The sequence below is a fragment of the Galeopterus variegatus genome, unplaced genomic scaffold, assembly GCF_000696425.1.
Source record: "Galeopterus variegatus unplaced genomic scaffold, G_variegatus-3.0.2 Scaffold339, whole genome shotgun sequence".
NCBI classification, from domain to species: domain Eukaryota; kingdom Metazoa; phylum Chordata; class Mammalia; order Dermoptera; family Cynocephalidae; genus Galeopterus; species Galeopterus variegatus.
The window spans coordinates 656735-675312 of record NW_007726450.1 but is presented as its reverse complement, the minus strand read 5'-3'; the positions used below and the strand labels follow the sequence as shown (position 1 = coordinate 675312).

General features: G+C 38.6%; 1 protein-coding gene across 1 annotated transcript in view; it reads left to right on the top strand.

Annotated features, from left to right (window-relative positions):
- The window catches only part of CUBN (cubilin (intrinsic factor-cobalamin receptor)), a 121979-nt gene that overhangs the window by 27218 nt on the left and 76183 nt on the right, over positions 1–18578 (top strand). The window contains exons 9-17 of the mRNA XM_008567728.1: positions 802–999; positions 4274–4420; positions 6664–6854; positions 7016–7199; positions 12228–12402; positions 13548–13726; positions 14124–14333; positions 14980–15120; positions 16066–16247. Coding sequence (XP_008565950.1) covers positions 802–999; positions 4274–4420; positions 6664–6854; positions 7016–7199; positions 12228–12402; positions 13548–13726; positions 14124–14333; positions 14980–15120; positions 16066–16247 — 1607 coding nt within the window. The remainder of the gene's footprint in view (positions 1–801; positions 1000–4273; positions 4421–6663; positions 6855–7015; positions 7200–12227; positions 12403–13547; positions 13727–14123; positions 14334–14979; positions 15121–16065; positions 16248–18578) is intronic.

Here is an 18578-nt window from a genome sequence, read left to right as displayed (position 1 = left end):
ATGGTCAGCGAAGGCACTAAATACCAGGATTGGCTTCAATTTCTGAAGGACATAAGGAAAGTATTAATTTTTCTGCAAATGTCAGGGATAGCACAACATTCCTAAGAGGAAACAAAGACTTTTCTAGAGAGTTAAGTAGGTAATAATAGTCTGAATTTCCAGGTTGTTCTACTTTCTTATTGAGAAGGCTTGGAGATGAATATTGATATTTTATACCTATGGCTTTAAGGTCTAAGGGAAAAATATTTATAATTGCAATATATTCATTTCTATTTTTCCTCTGAGTCTGTGGGTAGAGTAAGTAGGATTAAGGGGTAATACTGTTGCATCTTTTCCTTTATAGACAGGTGTGGTATTGCTATGCAGTGAGTGAGGGACATGAATAATGCTGACATGCAACTTGTACACAATTGGGCTTCACAGTTTGCATGAACTGGAATGAAGGAGGACAATAGGGAGGTCATATCCCCCACCTCAGTGTGACCCCCAGACCAGAAGCATCAACATCTCTTGGGCACTTGTTAGAAATGCAAATTCTCGGCAAAAACAAACATGTTTGCTTTTGGCCCATAGATTGCTAGTGTGCAAGATGTCATCTCTCTTACTCCCTCATCCCTAGATCCCCACTAAGTGAGAAAACTCAGATGGTGGAGGTGCTTTATCTCGCTCCTGTAGAGGCTGGACACAAAGTAAAGACTCAAATCAATCATACAAACATGATGAGATNTCCTTGTCAAGTGAAAAGGTGCTGGTTTCTTTTCCGTTTGAGGTATTTCAAAGACATTTCTTCTCATTCTACAGGTGCTTGTGGTGGGTTTCTGAGGACAGGAGATGCTCCAGTCTTTCTTTTCTCCCCGGGCTGGCCTGAAGACTACAGTAATAGGGCTGAGTGTACCTGGCTCATCCAGGCTCCTGGTTCTACTGTGGAACTCAATATCCTTTCCTTGGACATTGAACCTCACCGAACATGTGGCTATGATAACCTTGTGATAAGAGATGGTGAGAAACATTTTTTAAAAAATACTGAGTTTCAACCCTGACACNACCAGAAGCATCAACATCTCTTGGGCACTTGTTAGAAATGCAAATTCTCGGCAAAAACAAATGTGTTTGCTTTTGGCCCATAGATTGCTAGTGTGTAAGATGTCATCTCTCTTACTCCCTCATCCCTAGATCCCCACTAAGTGAGAAAACTCAGATGGCGGAGGTACTTTATTTTGCTCCTGTAGAGGCTGGACACAAAGTAAAGACTCAAATCAATCATACAAACATGATGAGATTATAAACTACGACTTTCTTCCATTTTTCCTATCAACAGTCGGCTATCAGCACATTGCCCAGAGGAACTATTGTCTTTCCTGACATCAAGGCATTCTGTGTATATTAAAATTTTTTATGTAATAAAATGGGTGTGTTCTTGCACACATAGTGTTTGGCACCCAGTAGAAGCTTTAAGAAAATGCCTTCTGTAAGTAACTGCATCAATGAAGTAAATTATGGTTATTCTTTAAAAATCACATTCTACTTAGTTGCTTTATGTTCCATTAATAACTTCCCCTGGAAGCCTAGACTCTAGGGAGCAGTCTTTTTCTCCTGCGTGACCCTGCACAAGTCACTCAATGGCTCCAAGCCTGTTTTATTATCTATGAAAGAGAAAGGAATACCTACTTCTTGGGTTTTTTTGTGAGGGTCAGGGAAAGCAATGAATGTAAAAATCTCTAGCAAAACTACAAGCATTTTGTTGATGCAGAATTTGATATAGTTCAGATTTTAATATACTTAGATATTTCTGAGTATAAACCTGAAGAGTTTTGATCAGTGTCCTTGCTTACAAGGACATAGAGCATCTTGGAAGAGCTCAGCAAACTGAGGCATATGCCAAAACAACAAAAATATTTTAAACTGGCTGTGTGACTTATTTGTATAGGTTCCTTTTCATTCATCGACGTGAGCAGATGCCCAATAGGTTCATTCTTTCCTCATTTGTTTATTTACTCATTCAAGAAATAGTTATTGAGTGCCTACCATGTGTCCATTGGTGGGTATTTTGTTCATTTGCATGAGATTAATACATTTTTAGAATTAACTTTTAAATCTCACTTCAATTATTTCTTCTTTGGCTAACCTTTTTTATTTTCTTGCTTCTGAGTATCAGGTGCATGTAACATTCTGAAGCAAATATCTAAAGCCAAGTGGCCATAAGCAATTGGCCAATTGTCACAAGCCGTTGGCCATAGAGTGGCTGTGAACATTCCTAGGTCACCCCAGAGAGGATCCTGCAGCATTCTTGGGAGAACTGAGTCACTCTTCTATCTGCTTATTCGTTTTACAAAATTGCCATGATTCAAAACTGAATCAGTCTACCAGATCACGTACCAACAAATTTTGCATACCAAAGATTCTCTCCAACTGAGGTTCCACAAAACTATATTGGACCTTGCAAAAGTTAATTTAAAAAAAAGAAAGTAAAGAAAAGAAATTGTATCGAAAATCAGTACTTTTTTAATATAGCCCCAGATCTGAAATGTACTTTCTTTATGACCTTAAATCACTTAATAGCATGGTTTAGGGGCATCTGGAGTTAATCTGCCAGGGCAAAAGTCACTGTTGACTTCTATGCTCTATACCCTTGCATATAACAATGTAACTTGCATCCCCTCTAAGACTCAGTTTTCTTATCCACAAAATGTGGATAATAATGCCCACTTAATAGTGCTATTATGAAGATAAAATCAGATATTAAATGTAAAGCACTTAAAGTGGTATGTAGTAATTGCTCAATAAATGTCAGCCTTTAACAATCTTGGGTCCTCAGTTTCCACATCTCTAAAATGGAGTAGAGAAAGAATTACCAAGTCATCTTGTAGCCCTAGCTTTTAGGGTTTTTTGACTTGCCCCTCTCTTTAAAGATTGGGTTTATTGAGGTTCTGGAAGGTTCTAGAAATATTCCAATATTCATTATGGAGACTGGGTGTTGGGAGGGGATAGAAAGGTAACAAACCAACAAGTAATTGTTTAGAGTTCAGCATTAAGGGGAAGTTTAGAAAAGAAATCAAACTCAATAGGACCCTCCCAGTCTCACTGAGAGATGAAATATACACGTGTGAAATAGTGACATATAATAAACTTCTAAATTTTGCGGTACAGTAATTAGAGAATAACTCATCAAAAATAATATTGGGTGAAATGTACAGCAAAACAGCATTGTGACGATAATAAGTGCAAAAGGAGTTAAAGTGACAAACTTTTGAATTTTAAAAACCACAAAAGTTTCCAGAGGTCAGAAACCCTCCAAAGAATGCCTTTTCAAGCATCTTGTATTTATAAACTGTGCCATTACGTTTATAATCACAGGCATAGAAAATAACTTGTTTTCTAAAGTAGTTAATAATGAATGAGGTTAAAGAAATGGTTAGTGTCAAAAAGGACTCATTTTGCTGGTTATGTAAAAGGGCAAATTGCCTCATGTCTCATATTCTATTTTTGTTTTTTATAAGCTTGAAATTTATTACTTCTCTGCCTTAAGAAAAAAAAATTTCCCAGCCAAGCAATCCAAGTCTGCTATAGTTCTTTTTGTTCCATTCTGGTTTCGGCTGGGATATTGCTTTAATTGAAACTTATGTCCATGGGAAACAAAAAGAAAGGGACCATGAGGTAACTGGCTCTCCTTTGCATCTTTTTTTCATCCCCCACCCACACAAGTGTGTTCCTTTAACAACAAAACAAACAAATAGAAAACAAACAAATGAGAAGTTAAAAAATAAACAAACCCACTGGAGCTGAAGAAAGGGACATATAAAAAGTTGCTTGCCTCTTGGTGAATGACATCGTAATGCTAGTATAGGATCTGAGGATGAAGAATCAACCTTTTTTCTCTCTTTTAGATACTTGACCTTCAGCAATCAGAGTAACTGACATCAGAGTCTCTAATTCAAAGACACATGAACCCTGCCCTTGATCCCTTCCCAATCCCATTACTCTGATGTTGAGTTTTAGTGCCTGGAAGAACCGGCAGCCAGGTTTTAGAAAGACAAGGGGAACTCAAAGACGTCTTTATCAAAATGGGCAAAGAAAAGGGCAGGCAGCACCACTGAAACCTGGAGCCAGAATGATGTAACCCCTGGGGTGTCCCTGTTTTCGAGAATCCCATTATCTCCTAGGAATTCTGTTGTTCCGAGAAAAACGCGTGAGCCGCTTTGGCTAGTCTCAAATGACGGTGGAGTAGATACTAAAGATGTATTTTCACACTGACATTTCCTTTCTTTGGTCATAGGAGACAATGGCATGGTCCCACAGCTAGCAGTTCTCTGTGGAAGAGAGGTCCCCGGGCCCATCCGGTCTACTGGAGAGCACATGTTCATCCACTTTACCTCTGACCTCAGTGTGACCGGGGCGGGCTTCAACGCATCCTTTCACAAGAGTAATGCCTTCCAACATTTGTCTTCTCTCATCTCATCTCGTCTTGTCTCTTTTCTCTCTTTCTAATGTAATATTTATGTGCCAGGGCACAGGTTGTTAAGTCAGAGGACACAGGTCTCTGCCAAGCCTCTAGACAGCTACCCTATGTCAAGTCTTGAGTCCTGTTCCGAAGCACCATGCCTCGCCGTATGAAAGGTCTCCTGCCTTCAGATCTCTGGGTGGGGTATCTTCCCCCCAAAGAAGTGTGTTCATGGTAGCACTGTAATTTTTCAGCCTAGCTGAGGGCTGGAACTAGAAAACAGCACATATCCATAACACAATAAGGAGCAATAAGTTACAATTTATCTTCATGAATCCCTTGCTTGAAATCTTCCACTTGAGGGTGAGCAGGAAGAGTTTATTGCTCTTAAAATATGAATTTGATGTGTCAGAGGGCATGCAGAATATATATAGATGTTATCATGCATAGCATGGTGAGACTTTCAAAACTTGGGATGTGCCTTATATCCAAACTAGACTAAAATTAAAGTAGTAGTTTGTAGAATACTGAAAAGCAAAATTTTAAAGGAGATTTTCAATCTAACATTAACAATTAATCTAATATTTCCTCCACTCTTATATACGCCTTTTATGAAGTAGGGAGCAATCACAGATAAATTATGTTCCTCGCAGTCAAGGGAGGCAGGCTCTATAGTGGTTTAAGAGAACATGCTTTGGAATTAGACTGCAGACAAATTTCCACCTCTGTAATTTAGCTGGTTGTGTGAGCTCTCTACTCACTTGCTGATAAGCTGTCCAGTCCCTGACAAGTGGCAAATTAATGTCTGCTCTGTCCTCTCTCTTTCCTCACTCCCAACCTCTGTCTCTCATGTATGTGTGTATGGCAGCTCATTATACATACATATATAAATACATGGGGTCTTCAGAAAGTTCATGGAAAGATTTGTATTATCTGTTAATTCCATTTTTCCCTGAACTTTTAAAAGTACCCTTGTGTCTGTGTATAGATAGGCATATATATGTATATATGTAAATATAGTAAGGGCAGAACCATTGTGATTTATTTATATGTGTGTATGTATATATTATATATGTATAAATGTTTGTTTATATGTATGTAATGTATGTTTTTATATGTGTGGATGTACTCATGTCTGCATATATGTATATATATACATACTTGACAGTTCCATATCTAGAAGGTATTTCAAACATAATGTGTGAAAACTGAATTCTTGATTCCCATCCTTTCCCACCCCCCAAGCCTGCTCATTCCACACTCTTCACAATCTTAGTAAATGGAAAGTACATTCTTTTAGTTATTGAAGCCAAAAATCTCAGTGTCATTCATGATTCTTCTCTTTTTCTCACTCCCAACATCCTAACCATCAACAAATCACAATGGTTCTACTCTCTCAGTATACTAGATTGCAACCATTTTTCTCCATTTCTATTGCTGCCATCTTAGTCCAGGCATCCGTCATCTCTCCTTGGACTCAGGTAATCCCCTTCTTATTGTACACTCTGTTTCTGCTTTTTCCTGCCTAACCCACCCCACTAACAGTCTAAGTACTACAGACAGAGTGATTGTTTCAAAATTTAAGTAGGATCATGTCATTCTGATGCTCACAACCCTCCAGTTCTTACTGAGAATAAGTTTTTTCCATTTCCTGCATGACCTAACCATGCTACCTTTTGGATCTCTCATTCTGCGTTATCCATTCTGACTTCTGTGATGTACCTCTAACACATCAAGCCTTGACAGTTTTTTGGACCGGAATGTTCTCCCACAAAGCCACCTGGATCAATCCCTTATTTCATTCAGGTCTCCGCTCAGATGTTACCCCAACGATGTGCCCTTCTCTAACTTCCCTGTGCAAATAGTACCCTTCTCCTTCATCCCATCAGTTTTTCTTCATAGGACTTACCACTATCTCACATATTATATATTTGATTATTGCATGTTTTCCTCATCTATATAGTAAGCTTTACAAAAGTAATCTGTCTCTATTGCTTATCTCTATATCTTAGATCTTAACAACAACATTTAAAATGTGCCCAGGAATACCCAGGAGTACCCAGGAGTGTTTCTGCAATAAATGCTTGTTGTACTAATCATTTGGTCCATTAGTTTTAAGCATTTCTACTGCCTACACTTTGAAAACCCCCAAGAAAACCAGGAAAGCATAAAAATCCAGTTGTCAATGTCATTTAAATAACCCACCTTTGTTTCTTCTTGGGAAGGCTGTGGTGGATATTTGCATGCAGACAGAGGGATTATCACATCCCCCAAGTATCCAGAGACCTACATTCCCAACCTCAACTGCTCTTGGCACGTCCTGGTCCAGAGTGGCCTGACCATCGCTGTCCATTTTGAACAACCCTTCGAGATTCCAAATGGAGATTCTTCTTGCAACCAAGGAGATTACCTGGTGGTAGGTCTTGTTTGCTACCCTTTCTAATTACTTTCTCTGCAGACTTCATTCAGAAAACAAAATGATTTTTGTCTCTTGTAACATAAAGTAATAGGTCTGTGAATTGCACTCCATCGTTCATAGTATAAAGGAGTTTATGCAATTTTGATTTGTCTTTCCAGCTAAAAAATGGACCTGATATCTATTCTCCACCCCTGGCACCCCATGGAGGAAATGGTCATTTTTGTGGCAGTCATCCTTCGTCAACTCTGTTCACCTCAGATAATCAAATGTTTGTTCAATTTATCTCTGATAATAGTAATGGAGGGCAAGGATTTAAGATCAAATATGAGGCCAAGAGTTTAGGTAAGTGTTTTTGCTGAGAATTACATTTGTACTTTTCCTGCAATTGCTTGATCGTCCTTGTTTCAATAGGTTTGAGAAAAAATTTTTAAAGTTTCCTAACTACAAGTAATACCATCAGTAAGAGCCACCTACTCATCAAGTACTTACTTACTATATGCTTGAGATAGTTAATATTTCATCATGAAGACTTTTTAAAGAAGGTATCATCATTTCCATTTTATAGATAAGTAAAATGAGGCTTGTATTTTCCAAGACCACATATCCAGTTATGAAATTTCCATGAACTAATCTTACTGATCCCTGAAATTCCTTAGACCTTTGAATTATGTCTAATTGTAAGTTACATCTAGTTACAGAAACATTACAAGAATTTTGTTTGCCTTGTTTTGTAATCATTTGTGTGCTTCCTTTCAAATGAACACATAATCCTCTGATTCTATCATTACTGATTTAATTATATATTAATCAGTGATCTTTAACTGAATTACCTTTACTTAATCACACTTGATTATAATTATATTTAATTCTACTGTAATGATTTAATTTTTGTGACATTTACTTTTTAATAATGTTTAATTGAAAAATAAATAGGCATAGCTTTAAAAAAGAGAGTAGTGTCAGTGGAGAGCAATAGAATAATAAATCTTTGCCTGTTCTCCCACCCCAAAATTAGATAATATGGATTGCAGAATGATCCTATGACCTTAATCCCAGATTCCTGAATATATTTCAAAATACACACTAATCTCAATAAAATCATATATCAATGTGCATCTTGTACAAACAGCAGTAATGCACATTCTCCCAAAGATGAGATTTTAAAATGTCAGCATTATTTCTTAATTTTGGAAATGAAGAAGAAATAAAAGTCTCCACCAAGTGACAGAAAAATCATCTAATAGCTTGAATAGGGTCAAAGTCTACAGGGAATGTGCTTCTGCTGCTTCCCAGTGCACATGGCTCTGGTGTGTAAGGGAGCTTTCCCGCAGCTCTGTGCACACCAGCATCATCACTTTGTGGGTCGGGAACTTCTTTCCTGCCCCTTTCCATGGCAAGCTTCATGCTGAGGCATGCATGCACAGATTTACACCTGGTACTGAAGCACTACCAGAGTAACAGTACCTTGGGATTAGCAAATAGACTCTAGCCCACCCTACAGAACTCTACTTTTCCATTTTTATTCATGATAGACTCAGTCTTGATATATATTTGTAAAGTCAACATTTAGTGGTGATGCAGAAACACTCTCGGTTTCTTTGACCATACTGTGCCTCTTCTGTTTCTTTGGGGACCCACTACTTATGCAAGCATGGTCATGGCCATTCTTCTTTTCATGTTTCTTCGTGCTTATGGCTGCCCTTAGTATTAGACTTAAAGGCCTTTGATTTCAAAACCTACTATCGGGCAGCAATAGACTCAGTCTTGATATATATTTGTAAAGTCAACATTTAGTGGTGATGCAGAAACACTCTGGGTTTCTTTGACCATACTGTGCCTCTTCTGTTTCTTTGGGGACCCACTACTTATGCAAGCATGGTCATGGCCATTCTTCTTTCCATGTTTCTTCGTGCTTATGGCTGCCCTTAGTATTAGACTTAAAGGCCTTTGATTTCAAAACCTACTATCGGGCAGCCCCAAACAGTAGGATCATTCTTGTTTGTTTCTCCCTAATAACTTATTCAGCCATTTTCCTTAACTACACCCAGACTTCTACTCCCCTATCTGTCTGGCTGTCTTTCCACCATACCTACTTGCAGGACACTCCCACTTGTCGGCCTTTAACATGTTTTTGTGTGAACATCTTTTGATGTCAAGTTTACTTAGTTTTATGCCATCTTTCTCCAGAGACACTACTTCACTATGGTTGACTGAGATTTCTGTGATCCTGTACTAGATGCCTTTGATTCTCATCTGGTTAATTGGCTCATTAATTAATTAATCAGAAATCTACAAAGTGCTTTATGCTGTGCAAATCACCTAGTTCTGTAAAGGAGTTCACAGCACAGTAGAGGAGACAGCAAGGAAAGGCGTGATTAGAACATAGTATAATAAGTGCTAGATAGAAGGATGCATAGAAGCTAGGTAAACATGTGGGAGAAACACCTCGCCTTGTCCAAGAGATCAGAGAAGGTTCCTAGAAGAAATAGAGGAATAGAGACATGCCAATTAGTGAAGAAAGATATGACAACATATGAAGTCTCTATGTTATGAGATAAGGCATATTCGAGGATTTGAAAGAATCCACTACTGCTGGAGAATAGAGTCTAAAGGACATAAACCTAATGGTAATGAAGTAGACAGGAATCATCATTCCAAGGAGCATGGATACTACCATAGGGAGTTAAGATGTTAACCAAATGGTAATAGGGAGCCACTGAAAATTTATCCAAAGCATGAATAACACAATCAGATTGGAAACATCAATGTGGCTGCAACATTGGAAACATATTGGGGGAATGGGGGAGACTAAAGAGAGAGAGACCAGATGAAAGAGTAATTGAGGAAAAAAATAGGTCCTGAACTAAGGCAAAGGTAGTAAGAAGGTAGAAGAGAGGGCATATTGAGAGATGTTACAAATATGGAATTGAGTGGATTTGGAGGTCAGTTAGATGTGAGAGGGGAGAGAAGGTTTGGGAGGCCATGGGGAACTCTTAGGTTTCTGGCTGGGTGGATTTGTTCATCCCACAAACATTTATTAAGAACTTTCATGTGACATTGTACTAGGTCCTGGGAGTAGAGCATAAGCAAATAAAATCCGTACCCTCATGCAGCCTAATTTTAGTGTTAAAATACAGATAATAAATAAGAAAGTATACGGTATTTCATATGGTAAAAGGTATTACAGAGAAAAATAAGGTAGTGAAGGTGGATAGGGAGTGTCCATGGGGGGAGGTGACACTGTCATTCACTCGTGGATGGGATTCTGGATGATGAGCAGATGATAATTGTCCGGTTCAAATCGGCGGTGGTAAGTAACAAAAGGAGCCAGGCCAAGGGTTTAAGGCAGGCTTTAATGGACGTGCTCTTGGGTGAGGTTCCACGGCCCCCAAGGGAGTGAGGCCAGGGAAGTCACGTCCAGGGTAGATACAAGCAGGTATTTATAGGGGAGGGCTGTTGGTGGGTTTTTGCCCATATATGGTAAGGAATTGAGCAGGGTTCAGTTTCTGGTTCTGCCTTCTGGGGAGGGAGGGAGGAGAAGGAAGGGGTGGAGTTAACAAGATGGAGACTCCATTGCTACTTTGTTGCGGCTTTCCGGTCCTCCTGATCCCACTGGCCCAACAATAATGTCAGTTTGAGATGTGTTCAGTTTGAAATCTCTGAATTACATCCACTGGAGATGTCCAGGAGGCTGCTGGAACACGAGTTTGGGGGTCAGAAGAGGGTCTGGAGTGAATCTGTAAATGTGGGAATCATCAACAGACTGGTGGCAACTTAAGTCATGGGGATGCATGATATTAGTCAAGGAATTATCTAGAGCGAGGAGGTGAAAGGCCCACCGAGGGACTCCTGGGGAGAAGACCTCAGCGTGTAAGAAGCCGAGAGACAAAAATGTCACGAAGGAAGATGTGATCAACCATGTTAAATGCTAGGGATATAACCAAAGAATTAAAAAAGATCTGTGGGTACAACTGTGAGATGATTGGGGACCTGAACAAGAGTGCTTTGATAGGGTTGAAGAATGAAGGGGGGTGGTGCAGAGAGAGAGAGAGAGAGATCAAAAGCACAGGAGCAGGGAGGTTAAATAGAGCAAGATTCTAAAGAGACAGAATGGAATGGGAACTTGAGATACAGGAAGAAACAGGAAGATAATATATGTATAGTGTTAAAAGGAAAAGAAAATGAAGGTAGAGATGTAGATGGATTTATTAAGAATGGTAACAAATAAGGGGTGACGAATTGAGGGGATACTTATCTGATTTCTTCTATTTTTTTCCTAAAGTAGATCTCAGTATCGTGTGCCGAGATCAGGAGAGAATGGGGAGAGTAAAGGGTTTAGGGAATATAGTTAAGTTTCAAATGACTGTTGTAGTTTATATGAAAAGTAATGCATGAATTACTTGGTGGTGCTGAGATTGGAGAACATGTATTTGCAGAGGTATCAGTTTCTGTGAATGGCTTGAATTAAACACAGCCATGAAGTTGGGATTTTACAAGGGGAGTCTGAAGGAAAGCCATGGCCCAGGGGAGTAAAAGTCCATCAAAATGATCTGCAATTTAGAGTTCCAGAGATGGGGGAGTTCTAGGTAATGACAAAAGTTAGGTTGTGATCACTGGTGGCTAAGTGATAGCAGAAATATATGTTGCTGGAGTTTAGCAGATCAAATATTTGTGCAGCTAAATCATTGGACAAGTGAATGTTATTGGCTTTTTAAGTACATTTACTCTTGCCTGGTTTGTCTGCTGAAATTGCCAAAGAATATTTTTTTATAAAAGAAGAGTACTTCTATATAATACTTTGGTATTTTTAAAAAGTATAGAAAGCTCCTTTATCTTCTCGAAAAAAGATGGTTAATAACCTCTCTTGCCGTTGATCTCTCTCTCTCTCCAAATGTATCTAAATCCTGATGAAATGTAATGAGCAAATGCCCACAGACTTGTACACCTATATATCTGCTTAGTCTGTTAAACGACTCAAAATCATAGCTCTGCATCACTGGTCTGAACCGAACTATCAGCGGGAAGTTATAACCGCTGGTGTCTGCATGTGCTCAGTTAGGTGGTGAATATATATTCTTGCTTCTGTGATGTCTGCTGCCTGTACCACCTGCCAAATTCATTTTGTTGGCTTTAAGAAAATGAAATTTCCAATGAGAATAAATGGTTTGGCAAATTAGAAAGTAACACACCTGGTAGCTCCCTTGATAACAAATTCAGAATTTATTTGCTTAAAAAGAAAATGAGGATAATTCCAGATGAAAGGAAATTGAAACTGGAAATACAGATAAATTGACTTTGAAAAATGATGGTGGCAGTGGACCATGTCCACCTAACAAGACAGCAGACTGATTTAATTGTGTTTCCTGACAGCCTGCGGGGGCAATATCTACATCCATGATGCAGATTCTGCTGGATACGTGACCTCCCCCCACTACCCTGACAATTACCCCCAGCACACTGATTGCATCTGGATCATAGCAGCTCCTCCAGGAAGGCTCATAAGGCTGCAGTTTGAAGATCAATTCAATATTGAAGCAACACCCAAGTAGGTCACTTGCATTTTAATTTTTCTCCTCCCCAAGTTAATATTTTTTTAGCTGTAATGTCTCAGAACAATCTATTCCTTTATATCTCAGCAGCACATACTATATAGGAAATCTAGGGACAAGAGAAAATGCTGAATGCCTCAAGCCTGAAACATCGCCTGGCAGCTGAGCAGATTATGTACACAGATGCTGTCCCTGGTGACCCTAGACGTGTCTTCCAAGAGACACCGAGGGAGGCTGTTTGAGATTTATGTTATCCGTTCTTCCTCTTACAGGAAAAATATAGTGTCACTGGTAGATGGGTATCTGTTTGCCCAGCCTCATATTCACTGTCATAAATGATAAAATATCTGTTTAACAAATGGAAATATTTGTGATGGGGCACTGGAGTCACCCATGTCAGAAACAGGACTAAAGCACCGTTTCTACAGTACAGTTTCCTAGCCTATTTAGTAAGAATTTTAAAGGATTACAAATCAGAGAGTAAATCTTACTGTGTTGAAGACAAAGGAAAACTATATAGACTATCAGAAACCAACTGTATTTTTCTTTTTCATTGAACATGTGTGGTACAAAACTTAGACACAAGAGTTTTACCTGCCATTTTTAGGCACTGGATACAATATTACTCTTCCACGCGCTGAGCATTAGTTGGCTAATTTGACTTTCTCAAGAAACATTAGGTAAATACTTGTTCTCTTTTATGGACACAGAAAATTCCAACTGAGACTCTCCATTAGTTCTAGTCTCAGAGCTGCCAAGAGACAGCTCATCTTTGTCTTGTGAAATGTACGAACTCATCATGTGAAACAAAATACTTGTGTTTTTGAAATTCACGGGGGTTAATCTGAAAATTACTTTTGTATTTGTAAAACTAATACAGAATATGGAAGGCAAGTAAATAGTCCTGAGTGCAGTACATGTGAAACCTGTCTTTTGAACTACTAATGAGAAAGTGTATTATCATTAGGAAAATATTATACAGCATTTTAAAATGACACACAGCTTAAACTGACTCTGTCATAGTGTCTTATTGATACATAAATGATGATTTAATAATCTCCTTGAAAATAGTTAGTGCAGTCATCATTATGAAGTCAAAGCAATTGGCCTTATAAATTTAACAAATTTTTTCCCATTTTAGCTGTACTTCCAATTACCTCGAGTTGCGGAACGGAGTTGATTCAAATGCACCAATACTTTCCAAATTTTGTGGGATATCTTTGCCCAGCAGTCAGTTGTCCTCAAGAGAAGTTATGTATTTGAGATTCCGGTCTGACAACAGCCCCACTCACATTGGATTCAAGGCCAAGTATTCCATAGGTAACAACATTTTTTTTTATATGAATTAGGAAAGTAGTGGTAGAATGAATACATTAAAACTTTAGGGAGAAAACACACAACTTTTAAAAAAGAAGTCTTTTTATCTGCCTAACTTTAAGAATTATTTAAATTCTAGAAGTAAGTAACAAGTGTCAATGTTTAAAACCAGTCATTTATCAATTTTAATTTCTCCTTTGATTTTTATTTTAAAACACTATTTTTAGTAAACTTGAAAAATTCATATTTTTTTTCTAACTTGTTTGTAAAAAATACATTCAGTCATTTTCAGAATTTTTAAAACTTCAACTCATCTTCACTTGGCACTTAGAAGTTTTCAAATGTGCTGGCGAAATCAGAAAAAAAAAATCTGTAATAGAATATTACTCTTTTTTTGCAGCCCAGTGTGGTGGAACAGTAACAGGACAAAGCGGTGTCATTGAAAGCATTGGACATCCAACACATCCCTATAGAGACAATTTATTCTGCGAGTGGCATCTCCAGGGTCTCTCAGGACACTATCTCACCATCCATTTTGAAGATTTTAACCTTCAGAATTCCTCTGGGTGTGAAAAAGACTTTGTGGAGATCTGGGAAAACCATACCTCTGGTCAGTAAAATATGTCTGCTCTCTTTCAGAGTGTTTCTTTTCACCTGTACTCATTTAGCTTCTGAAGTTTCTTCACTTCCAAGAAATGCAAAAGTATGTCTACACCCACAGAGAAGTGCAGATCAATCTGGGCTGCACTGGCAATTCGCCCCCTCGAGTCTACCGATTAACAATGGAGGCCCAAGCACCCCAGGTGTCAGTGTATAGCTTATCCTGGAGACCACACTGAGAGGGCACTGTACTGGAAGGGCATCCTTTTCCTGCTGAGACCTCCCAGGGCCATATGCAATTATATGAGGGGCATCCTATAAGGAGACAAAAGGATAATGTATGTCTCCTGGAAATAATATGAGACAGACACTTGTCTATTGTCTCAGCTAATTTCTTTAACAAAATGAGCAGGTCTTTCTCATTGTGCTGAGATACCCTTCCCTTAATTGGTTGAATTTTTTTATACTTCTTCATATATTTGAATATGTTTATTTTTATTCATGTTTTTCTGTTTTTCTTGACAAGGTTACCATTTCTTCCTGGACAGAGTCTTGGCTTTTATTATTTTCTTTGTACATGCAGCACACCTTGGAGTAGAGGTTAAAAGAAACCAGTCCCCTGGACATATACATACTTAATTCTTTGACTCTCACAGGAAATTTCTTGGGCAGATACTGTGGAAACACCCTTCCTGACAGCATAGACACTTCTAGCAATGTTGCTTTGGTCAGGTTTGTCACAGATGACTCTCTTACTGCCTTGGGATTCAGACTGCGGTTTGAATCTAGCATGGAAGGTGAGTTCATTGATTTATTATTTAAAAAAAATTATTGACGGGCCGGCCCAGTGGCGCACTGCTACAGTGCGCTGCTTGGGAGCGCGGCGGCGCTCCCGCCAAGGGTTTGGATCCCACGTACAGACCGGTTCCCGCTCACTGGCTGAGCGAGGTGCGGGAGCAACACCGAGGGTTGCGATCCCGTAGCCGGTCCCGGTCCGGTACGGGCACGACACTGAGGGTTGCGATCTGTTGCCGGACACGAAAAAAGACAAAAAGGAAAAAAAAAAAATTATTGAGCACCTACATTGCGTAGACACTATGCTAGGCACTGGCGTTATGGTAGTTTGAAAAACAAAACAAAATATCCTCTTTTTCTTGGACCTCACAGTTTCGTGGAAAGACAGACAATCAAATAGTCACACCCAAAAATGAAATTATTTAAATAGCCAGACCCACAAACGAAAAACTGAAAAAGTGCTCCAAAGGAAAGTAACGAGTATCATGAGAAATGTAATAAGGGGACAAGAGTTACACTGAAATGCCCATTTTAAGAAAGCCAGTCCATTAGTCTGTATTAACTCAGAATTGTATTCCCAAATACCCTGACAAACTCAGATGAAGTAAACGTCTTGTCTGAAAAAACTGGACAATTACCTTAGCTTTCTTATTTCCCTGATTCTTAAGTTCACTATATGTATTGTTCTCATATTTTGGGAGGCAGGATGGCAATTAAAATGTCAGTGGACTATCGCTCAATTAATACAATGATATTAATATTAAATATTAGAGATAAGTGAATACAGATGTTCTCTAAAAGACCTCACATACATTTAGCGATAAATAATGACAATAACTTTGTCCAGAGGGATCATTAAAAAATACTTCAATTTCGAGAGCATTTCTTATAGAAGGAGTCATTTTGATTTGACTGGATGTTTTCTTGGCTTTTGTCCTCCCCTTCAGAGTGTGGTGGGGATCTGCAGGGCCCTACAGGAACATTTTCTTCTCCCAACTACCCAAACCCAAATCCTCATGGCCGGATCTGCGAGTGGAGAATCACTGTGCAGGATGGAAGGCAGGTCACCCTAACTTTTAACAACCTGAGGCTGGAAGCTCATCCATCCTGTGACAATGAGCATGTGACGGTAAGTGTTCTATGCAGTCAGGGATATTATATTCCATTGTTTAAGGAGCGAATTAACCCATGAATCATAGTCAGAAAATTCGATCAGGAATATTGCTGTCTAGGCAACTATATCTCAGACAATTCTAAGTGTTTTAGATAGAACAAAATCATGATAAACTTCCAAAAATTATTGTAAAAGCTGTTTTAAGGGACTATCAGCTGTCACTACATCCATCCGGGTCATTGATGGGATACATTTTAAGGGCAAATGATCATTACATATGACAAAGCTAGGTAGGCAGTGAAAAGCTAAGCCTGAGGCAGGACATAGCTGAATGGGACCAGAGTCACAGCACAAGCCACGACCAAAAGTTTTAAGCAAATGGGTGGTCCTGCATAATCACTGTTCTCTGCACTGAGGGACAGCTGGTGGGAGACCATGGCTGCCTGCCCCACCCCCTGGCCGTTGCTGACCTCAAATGGTTTGGGATGTGCCCTCAGCATTCTCAGCTCCCCTTAGCAAAAGAAAGCAAATAAGTTCCGTGTGAATAACAAATACATGAGTATTGTTAAATCATGAAGTGCTATACGTATACACACGTATGCATACATGTACACGTATGAACATATACGTGTGTGTATAGATAGATTTGTTAGATTAATATCAGTACATCTCCCCACCCAACTTCCTTCTTCTGAAGTCTTTGTTATCTCAGCAATAACAATTCCAAACTTCTGGTTGCTCACTCAGGTCAAAAATCTTGATGTCTATTTTGGACTCCTTTCACTCCCACACTATATGGCATCCATAAGCAAGTCCTATTGGGTGTGTCTTTAAACAACACCCAGAATCTAACTAATTCTCATGATATCCACTACTATCACCATCACCACTCTCTTGGATTCTTTTCATAACTTCCACCCAATCTCTCTACTTTCCTGCATCCCCCTACATTCTCAACACAGCAGCCAGCATGATGGTTTTAAAACTAAAGTGAATCATGTCACTCCCATTGAAAAGCCTCTAATCATACTCAGAGGAAAATCCCCGATTTTTCCAGTGGCCCACCTGGCCCTACTCCCTCTTTACCCATATGTCTCATCTCATGCTCCCCTCCTCTCTGCTCACTAGCATCCAGCTTCCCTGGCCTCTTTTCTGTTCCTCTCATTTACTATTGCCCCTATCTGGAATGTTCCTCCCCAGATGGCTGCCAGGTTCACACCCTCACTTCCCCGGGGAAGTGAATTTTGATTCCTCGCTCAAATAAATTTTGATCCAGGAGGCCTTGCCTGGGTACCCTGTGTGAAATAGACCCCATTCCTGCATGGGTTGCTTTCACAGCACTTCATGCCGGACGACACAAGTCATACTTATCCATTCGTCTGTTTATTGTCTGCTCCCCACACTGGAACGTGGACCCCCTGAGGGTGAGCACTTGGTTTCACTCTCTGCCAAATTCGAATCCCCAGTGCCTGCACATGACAGAGATAATGATCGTTGAATGCATGAATAGTAGAAATACTATCATTATCCTTTTTTAAAACAAGCTTCTTTTGTTTCCAGTTTGTCTCCAACGGGGTAGGGAATTTCAAAAATATGAAACATCTTTGTGTATTATTTACCATTTTGTATTGCCCTAAAATGATCTTATTCAACTTTCAAGTTTTGTTCTTAGTTCTAATATCTAAAGGACTGAAGTTTTGTCTTTTATCACGTATTGGAAATATGGAACACAGTGTGTTTTCTTTTCTTTCTTTCTTTCTTTTTTTTTTTAGTGAAAATTTTATTTCTTGTGTTTTCTGTTATTTGAGAGCCAGGAACTCTTGGACTAAGGTTGTTTATTTTAAAGGAACATTTTTTTCCTATTACCGATTGTATGTATATAGAAACAAAGATGACGCAGAAAAAAAATTAACCACTTCCACCATATTATATTTTGATGCATTTTATATTATTTTAAAGGAACATTTTTTTCCTATTACCGATTGTATGTATATAGAAACAAAGATGACGTAGAAAAAAAATTAACCACTTCCACCATATTATATTTTGATTCATTTTATTATCTCTTCTTGGCAATGCATAATTTTATGTACTTATAATCATATGATGTATATTCACTTGAATACTAATTTTAATGTTTTTCTTTTATAAAATAATGGATGCTTATTGAACAGTATTTGAAGAGTTCAGAAAATAAAAAATATAAGAATATTTAGAATTCTATACACCTATTACTAAAATTTTGATTTTATATACTAATAGTTGTTTTTTTTCCTTTAAAATTGTTTCCATAGTTTAAGTCATATTGACTGTAATGATTATTAGGAGTTTTACCAACAGAATATT